This window comes from Morone saxatilis, unplaced genomic scaffold (assembly GCF_004916995.1).
Source record: "Morone saxatilis isolate NCDOM2014 unplaced genomic scaffold, NCSU_SB_2.0 Contig20, whole genome shotgun sequence".
NCBI lineage: Eukaryota > Metazoa > Chordata > Actinopteri > Moronidae > Morone > Morone saxatilis.
In genome coordinates, this window is record NW_023339763.1 from 16,107,345 (window position 1) to 16,115,870 (window position 8,526).

An 8,526-nucleotide genomic window follows, 5' to 3' on the forward strand; every position below is an offset into this window, starting at 1 on the left:
CTCATAAGTGAGATTTTCTTTGTTTCTTAGTCAGGTTTGACACCAAATCTCAAAGCAGACAGATCTCCCCGCTAAGCAGACCAGAGAGATCTGTGCAATCAGCCTCCACACACCAACTGCCAGCTCACGACTACACTACCTTGATTACAGTGAGTCAGCTGTCCATCTGAAGATACAGACAACAAGGCCGAATATGCAAGACAAGACTCATTCATGAGGTCTTTAAGAATGGGCTTCGAGACGATGAGAAATTATCTGTTGTCGAGTACATAGACACGCATGATACAACCAAGAACAGGTACAAAAGGTGTACTTACGAGGAGCTCCCTCTGCCATTTCAATGGCTGTGATCCCCAGGGACCAGATATCACTCTGCAAAATACAAAAGGGACCAGGTCAGTCTCCATCTTCCATATGCTCTCACAACATAGTGCTCACTCACGCACACACAAACACAGTGCTGCTCTTACCCTGTAGTCATAGGTGGAGTCAGGGTTCTCATCACAGGCAATAACCTCAGGTGCCATCCAGTAAGGTGTGCCAATGAAGGTGTTCCTACGCCCAACGGTCCTGTCCAACTGAGCACTCACCCCAAAATCAACTGAATATGGACAAAGAAATCAGACAAAGGAAAGGATGTGAGACAATCATGGATAGTATAAACCTCATTTTGCAATACAACGGCAAAAAAACATTCTACGTACCAAGTTTGACCTCTGCATTCTCTGTTAGCAGCACGTTCTGGCCCTTGATGTCTCTGTGGATAACTTTATGGGCATGGAGGTGAGAAAGGCCCTGCGCATGGACAAAGAAGACACAATTGGTCAGTAAGGAAAGACCTTTGCTGCAGACTTGTTGTGACTGGTGCAACTGAGATTTCTCACCCTTAGGATCTCTCTGCAGATGTAAGCGATCCAGTCCTCTTTTAGAGAGCTGCCCTTAGTGTTTTTCACCAAGTCTGTCACTGACCCCGCCCCACAAAACTCCATCACCAGCTAAATGCAGACAAACACAAACTTAGTGAGCACCATGACTGAGGCATATTGCTGTAAATCATCAGACAAGGTACAAGTGTAGACAGACCCAAAGTTGGTCATCGTGTCCTGGTGGACTCTTCTTGACAAAGGCACCGTAATACGTGGCTATGTTGCGGTGGTGGCTGTATTTTTTCAGCATGTTGATTTCTGCTTTGATCTCCTCTTCTTCCTCCTCTGTAACATCCATCACCTTGATGGCAGCAAGCTGGCCCGTCTTAACGTGACGGCCCTGATTTAGATCATCACAACAGAGGTCAGCAGAGTTTAAAAATGAACTTGGGACTCCAATGTTTCTGAAACTCTGCATTTTGTCCATTAAGTGTGGCTAATTGCCTCATTGTATCATTTCACCAGTATTTTTTTTAGATTTTCTTCTGCTAGAGTCTCTTATCTCTCTGTCACAGCCACTTAAAACCTTTCAGATTGACAGCTGAAAAATGTACTGACATAGCAGTAAGATATATCTGCTGCAATTTGAGAAATTAATGCACGGAACATTTAACAAAGAAGAAGGCACTAGATTGGTCCTTGTAGCTTTTTATACAGCAACTGATTGCAGGAAGTAAAAACCTGTCTGTTCTAATGCTTCAATCTCCAAAAAAAAAAAGTCCCACATAATTCAGATGTGATATATAGGCATCACGTCTCACCTTGTACACCTGCCCATATGTCCCATTGCCGACAACCTCGACCAGCTCAAAGATTCCTGCTGGATCCTGAAGGAGACACAGGCAGATTGATAAGTCATACAAAATGCAGACAGAGCAAGGTCAGATACACCAGCACATTCATGATTTCTGCCTTGGTGTGGCACAACACCACAACAGTCTCAAGATACAAAAACTCCATAAAAAGCATTTCAATAAAACTGCAAATCATTTTGCTTGCAAACATTTAAAAGACTACACTCAAAGCACACCATATTTATTTTTGTTTTAGATGGGTGATGGTTGCTTTGTTCTTCTTTGAGTCCTAAACATCTACACTTCAATGCCGACCGTAAGTGGAGGTCGTATTTTATGTTGTTATCTCATGGTTCTTCAGTGAGTCTGAGTCAAGCCTGACGACTAAAATCCTACTAAACTGCACCTGTTCTAGTAACTGCTGCAATCTGGCTTCAGTTACGTTGCCACAGAGGATGAATTAAAACAAGTCTTAGTAAAAAAAAAAAAACACTGATAAGGACGCAAAATAAAACCAGGCCAACATCATTTTACAAATATTTTCCTGCCATTTTAATTTCTCTTAACACAGACCATGAGAATCTTTGATTTAATAAATACAGTACTTATACATCAGAAAAATGACAGATGCATTTAGAGTTGTTTCCTGTGCAACAGAAGCTGTGTACCTCCATTAAAGTGAGCACAGCTGTAGATCTATTGACTCCATCAAGAACACTGTCACATAAATACACACAAAACACATCTCACATTGGCCTCTGTAGAAAATAAATCATACAGAAAAGGCAACCCCAATCGTTTTTACTATGTAGACTAAAGGCAATTTAAAACCAATATTACAATTCCATATTTCCATACAAATCATCTGAACTCAATCTTCTTAGCCACCTACTCACACACACTCACTACCCACACACAAGACTTTACATGGTGGGAACAGACAAGCAGATACACTAAATATTGATAGAAGATTAGGTATGCAAAGATGGATTGAGACAACAGGGAAAGCAGGACTTTGGCCTTTTCCATTTTAAGTTTCAATGCATTGAACATATATTTCACTAATGAGTAGGTTGCTTTGACTTAATCATGCTCCCCCCTCCCCCAAGAGACAAGGGAAAATGACAAGCAGTTCCACTTTCATGCAATTTCAATTTGGCTTTAAGAAGATGTGTGGGTGGTGAGACTGCTGCTTTGGGTTTAGAATGTACAGCATGACCTATCCTGCTTTCATCTGTTTCCAATGATGGGTTTATGCCTTCAACAGGGAGGGGGGAAATTCCTTTGAGACAAGGAACATTTTGGGTAACACATACCATATAGATTTGTGAAAGATGTGGCATAAACATTGTGAAATGACCACACATTTGAGGCTCATATGATGACATAAACATAGCAGCCGGATTTTGAAGCATGTTATGTACAAGGACACAAAGGAGGGAGGGGGAGTGTGACGTCAAGTAGGAGGCAAGAGAATGATGGTATGAAGAGAATAATGTAATGATAGAGTGGGTGGCGAGGCAGGGGCGGTAGCTTCACCCACGTCCAGTGCAGAGAGTGGGATGAGAGGAATGAAGTGATAGAAGGGGAAGGGTACGGTTATGTTCAAGGAGTAGCACACGCAGTCAAACAATTTGTCGGCAATGATCGCAAAAAAGGCAAGGAACCAGTAAAACAACAGGGTTACTGGAAGAGAAATCTACAGGCACCCTGCTTAAATCATAACAGCGGCAGCTCTTGTGGATATCGTGCTGCTATGTTAATGTGGAAACTCAATCTATTACAAATGAGTTCAACGGTGCAATGGATTTCACCAGTTGCATGCAGCCTGACTGTCACTTGAACGAGGTGTGAACTCTAAAAAGAGGTCCATGGGGAAGTTGACCACATTTCCTGCAGGGCTGTCAACTCAGCTAACAGAGGAAGTCATTAAAAAAAACAATCTATCTGTGGTTACACAGCTGCAACAATGGTTCAAATCACAACTTTAACATTGTATTTCCAGAATATCATCAGATAATCATTTTCTAGTTGACCTTAATTGTTTTTAAATGACTCCCTAAATAATTAAGTTTTGAGCTACGCAGAGCCTTTTAATAAAACTTAATGTTGGAAGAAATGTCTTTTAAATTTCACAAACTAATCCTAACAGAATGTCATTTTGTTTAGTTAGGGATGAACAACATTTACATTTTTTAAGTAATCAAGACTGCCATTGATGGATTATGGTACCATTATGAGCCTGGTGTCAGTAAACAAAAACAAATGTTCTGTTGGCTAACTGAACCAAATCTAAAATTGTACCATCAAATGTTGGAGAATATTCACAACCATCTGGATTTTAACAGTGGGGTTTTTTAAACTAATTGCTTTCTTTAATGGATAACATTGTGAATTCATAATCACAATGTTAAAGCTGACATGGAGGAAAAGGTTAACAACCATTTGATATCCGATGTGTAACTTTTACTGGTGTTTACAATAAAGCTTTGTAAGGTGAAAGAGACTGTTTCGCTGCAACATAATAAAATCACAAGACTAAATTTCTCATGAGTTTAATTTCCAGGGGGCTGAGTTCCTTGCTAATCAGCATCCAATGTTCTCATCACACTCTCAAAGTTTCTGTTTGAAAAATAAACCACTGAAGTCACTCCTGGTGAAATTCAGAAGACATATTTGTTGTAGTATGATCTTGTCACTTTTTGTTGTCTTATTTTGTTATACCACCTGTAATCATAGGTAAACTGGTCAGCTGAGTCATCAGGACAATTATCTGGCATTATGAGATACAATTTATGGTACAATGTCTGTGCTCATGAGGCCGATACACAACAAATGTCTGCAGACAGCCTTGTCAGTGTGGCTGCTGGCATTAAATATACATTAAGGTATAAAGTATAGAATAATGCAGTTGAATGACGTTGCTTTCAACATACTGTACCCCGCTCTCCCTTAAATACCACGTTCTGTTTGTCACATTCTGAAGTCTACAACAAACCTAATGTATTTTTCTATTTAATTAATACAAATCTAATCTACAATAACATGTTACTGGCTAAGATAAACAAGTATATTTGATCGTAATGTGCATGAAATAATATGCAAAACTTTCCTCTCTTTTGATATCGACATTGGCCATTAGAAAAACCTAAATCTACCACTACATAAAATCAACACATCTGTGCAGGTTACTTGATTTTATTAAATCTACTGGCATTGGAATAAAGTGGTTCTGCACAACACATTTGTGTTATCAGCGGACTGTTGTTATGTAATGCTGGAGTCCTTCTGTACTCTGTAGCAAACTTGAAAAATGCTTTGATTGAGCCACTTAAAGGTTCCCTGAGGAGTGTTTGTCCCCTACTAGTGGGGAGTAGTTTTTCTTTAAGAGTAGGTCCCCATTTTGTTTATGTCGTGGCACACGCACAAGAGGGTGACGCAGGACAATGGTTGAACATCATTCCACTGATCAACAGGTGGCGGTAACACCCAAGATACGTTGCAATGCGACAACAAAGACAAGGAGAAGACTGCTAGCCAGTAAACAATGCTGGATTTAAAATACAAAAAAAAAAAAGCCATACATACACAAGGACATACATTGAACACACAATGTATTCTAGTAACACTGAATATAAACATAGCTTTTGTTGAAAGTCAACTCCATGAGGTACCTTTATATGGCCTGTTCGCCTAAATCACAAAAACAGTTGCACACTTATTTCTAGTGGTAGCTGGACATGCAAGTTTACGCATTGAAACTTCTGCCACCTCAGTACTATGGAGGTAAAGCAATTTCATTAACGCTGTTCAAAACTCAACAGTAATTTCACTTTCCAACAACAACAACAACAACAACTACTTGGTCAGCGCCTTGACAAATCAGAAAGTTGCTAGTGTAGCACAAGAGGTAACACAGACACAACCAACAAGGAGTTGGATAAGCTACCCCTGATCTCCTGTTAAGCCCCATAAATCTGTTAAAGCTACACTAAAGTGCTGCAGAGCTTTCTTCATGTTTGTCCGAGGGCACAGGGAATTTGACTCCGTCTTGCCTATTTGTTTTGGCTTGTATGTTCTGATATGTTTTTAATTTCAACAGCACATTTTTTACCTGTGATTTCCTCAACAATATTTATTTTGGTGATGCAGATTTCTTTTTCCATGGACTAATCACCAAGAGGAAATTCATAGTTTTCACACTGGCATCAGGACCTCATGTTCTCAGTTCCTACATTAGATTTGTTAGATTTTGTGCAACCTTTTGGTCAATTTAACGCAAGACAATAGATTTTAAAAGGCCAGCTAATGTAAAAGTACAAAACTATGGTTATGTTTAAAGCTGTACCTGAGTGGGAGAGACGGGGCTGTACTCTTTTCAAAAAAGCAGTGACTGAGTGCATAAAATATTTCTTTGTAATGCTAATTCTGGTCAGTCTTAAGGGGACTGACAGCACCAAACAATTATACTGTATATTTTTGACACCTGCCTTTGAGATGGTTGACAGATCAAAAGGGAGCATCAAGGCTGTGGTCATAATTCAGAAACTGTACCCTTTTTCATCAGATGGGAATAGTGGTGAGCAGGTTTGTTTTTTTCCATTTGACTTTATTTCTTGCCCTGGTGGTTGCAATTTTAGAGGAGGGTGGACGAATAAGCCAGGTAGATTTTTATAACCGGGGGCTTTCAAGGTGGACCACTGAAAACACCAGGAAAGTTATTTCAGTACCTTACTGTTCTATCCCTGCAAAGTCTGACATGTTGTTTTTTGTTTCAGTAATGCAAACTAAAACTAAATGAAACGGAAAAGACCACATCCAAAATTCACGAGGGTATGGTTAGAGGATCGGCTATTTAACGGACTGTCAGGCCCCCATATGAAAAAGCACCTCCAAAATAATTATTCAAATAAAAGAGATGGTGTCTGTGCATTGAAATTGAGTTAATAACTGGTGTTTGAAAATATTACAACAGCCAACACATTAAACGATGAAAACGCCCATCAAGGCTCATGCATATGATGAAAAAATAACTACACAACAACGTGTATCAGGTGTTTTGTGTTATAGCCCCGGAGACAGGAGCAGCCATGATTGTATGGTTTATTTTTTTGCTATTAACACACTAATCACGAAAAGTTGTCCGGGCTGGGAGGGGTTGGCTCTTTATTAGGTGGATAAATCAGAATATATTTTTGACGGGAACAGATGCCTAGAAACACCAGACCAAGGGATGTTTATCCCACCTTAACTTTGTTGCGTGGGTGTTAAATGGTCGTGCTTGTGTCAGAGAGGCAAACCGACACTTCAGCTCATATGACATAACACCTAACGAGACTGTCTGCCATATTTCTACATGAATAAAGTGCAGCACACTTATCTTGTAATAACAATACTCACCCTCAGAGCTGCGAGGTCGATGTCATCCAGGCTTCGTGTGGGGGCGTTTTCAGACATAGCTGGTGAAACTTAGAACGGTAGCTAACAAGTTAGCCACTTATTTAACGAGAAGTACTTGGGGAGGAGGAGGGGGGTGCAAGTGGCAGCTGAAACGAGCTTTAAATGGTTTACCTACAGGGAAAATAGAGCTAGCGGGGCGTCTAATATGCTGAAACTGTTGCGGAACAACACGGTAGCACTTAAATTAGCAAACACACCGCAGATAGAGCTGCCACAGACGCACCCAGCTGGCTAGCTCACGTCAACTCTGGCCGAGAGCGATGTTATCCGCAGTTGTTTTACAGGAATACCGGTCGCGATATCCGACCAAAACACATTCAACTCAAAATAAAAGATTTCTACAAACTGTTAACGTCACCGTTAGCCGGCCATCGGGACCGTCTCAACAACTGGCAGGTTTTCAATGCGCTGCACCTCCACTGTTGTTGAACACCTTGCTGCGTTCATTTTGACAAGACTCCGCGTCTTCGCTGCTGTACAACATCCCAGCAATTGTTAATCGTGATAAAATGATCCGTGCCGCGGGGGGAAACTACCACATATGTCTGGTGTTACGTTGTTACGCTGATAAAGTATAAAATAACATTTACGGCGTTGCAACGAAATGGTTGTTTTTAAGGAGAACGCGACGTCTGATGTGATGGCGTCCGGGTCCGTCCGCACCGCACCAGAACCACCCGTCACACTCTCATTATTTGCCTTAAATAGAGGACTTCTCGGGATAATACTGTGCGATAAGGGCGGAAAATGACAATACAGGCCCCGTTTGAAATACGGTTCTTTACGACTGCAGTTGTCAAAGAAGTTAAAACGACTTAATTCCTCAAATTTCGACCGGAGCGCGCGGCAATGTGAATACCGTGTCAGGTGCGCGCGATCAATCGATAGTTAACGGGGTAGCTACCGTAGCTAAGCTAGCAGGTTAAATAGTCATTTGCAGAATAAACTTTCCGTCTTCATCCATTTTCTGTGTTGACAGTCGCGCCTAGCACTGCCAACCTTCCGGGGAAAACACAGGCAGACAGGCAGGCACTGTTCTCGCCAGCCACCGTAATACTTGTAAGCTGGGGCCCTCGACTATTTAAAGTTAAACGTTGCTGTCGTTCTCCAGCGTCCAGTTTTTAGGAACTTGAAGTTGTAGTCCAACACTACAGATACGGTGCAATTGCAAACTGCAGCTAACAGCCAAACTTGTTATTTCGCCATGTTTTGCTTCCCAAGTCGTCCCTCCCACTCCCAGCCTTGTTGTAGTCTTGCGGGGTTGTACTGACGATTGGCTGCACATAACACTCCTCAAGTGTTTTCGCCTCTTGGATCGCTACGGTGCTTCATCAGGGACAAATTAC

At 41.2% G+C, this 8,526-nt stretch overlaps 1 protein-coding gene across 6 annotated transcripts in view; it reads right to left on the reverse strand.

Annotated features, from left to right (window-relative positions):
- The window catches only part of mink1 (misshapen-like kinase 1), a 32,929-nt gene extending 24,472 nt beyond the window's left edge, over positions 1-8,457 (reverse strand). For all 6 annotated transcript variants that reach the window (XM_035666839.1, XM_035666837.1, XM_035666835.1 and 3 more), the window contains exons 1-7: positions 7,121-8,457; positions 1,688-1,753; positions 1,084-1,266; positions 885-995; positions 705-795; positions 471-601; positions 318-372 (exon numbers count right to left, since the gene is read on the reverse strand). In XM_035666839.1, coding sequence (XP_035522732.1) covers positions 318-372; positions 471-601; positions 705-795; positions 885-995; positions 1,084-1,266; positions 1,688-1,753; positions 7,121-7,177 — 694 coding nt within the window. In that variant the 5' untranslated portion in view covers positions 7,178-8,457. The remainder of the gene's footprint in view (positions 1-317; positions 373-470; positions 602-704; positions 796-884; positions 996-1,083; positions 1,267-1,687; positions 1,754-7,120) is intronic.
- Between the last annotated feature and the right edge of the window lie 69 nt (positions 8,458-8,526).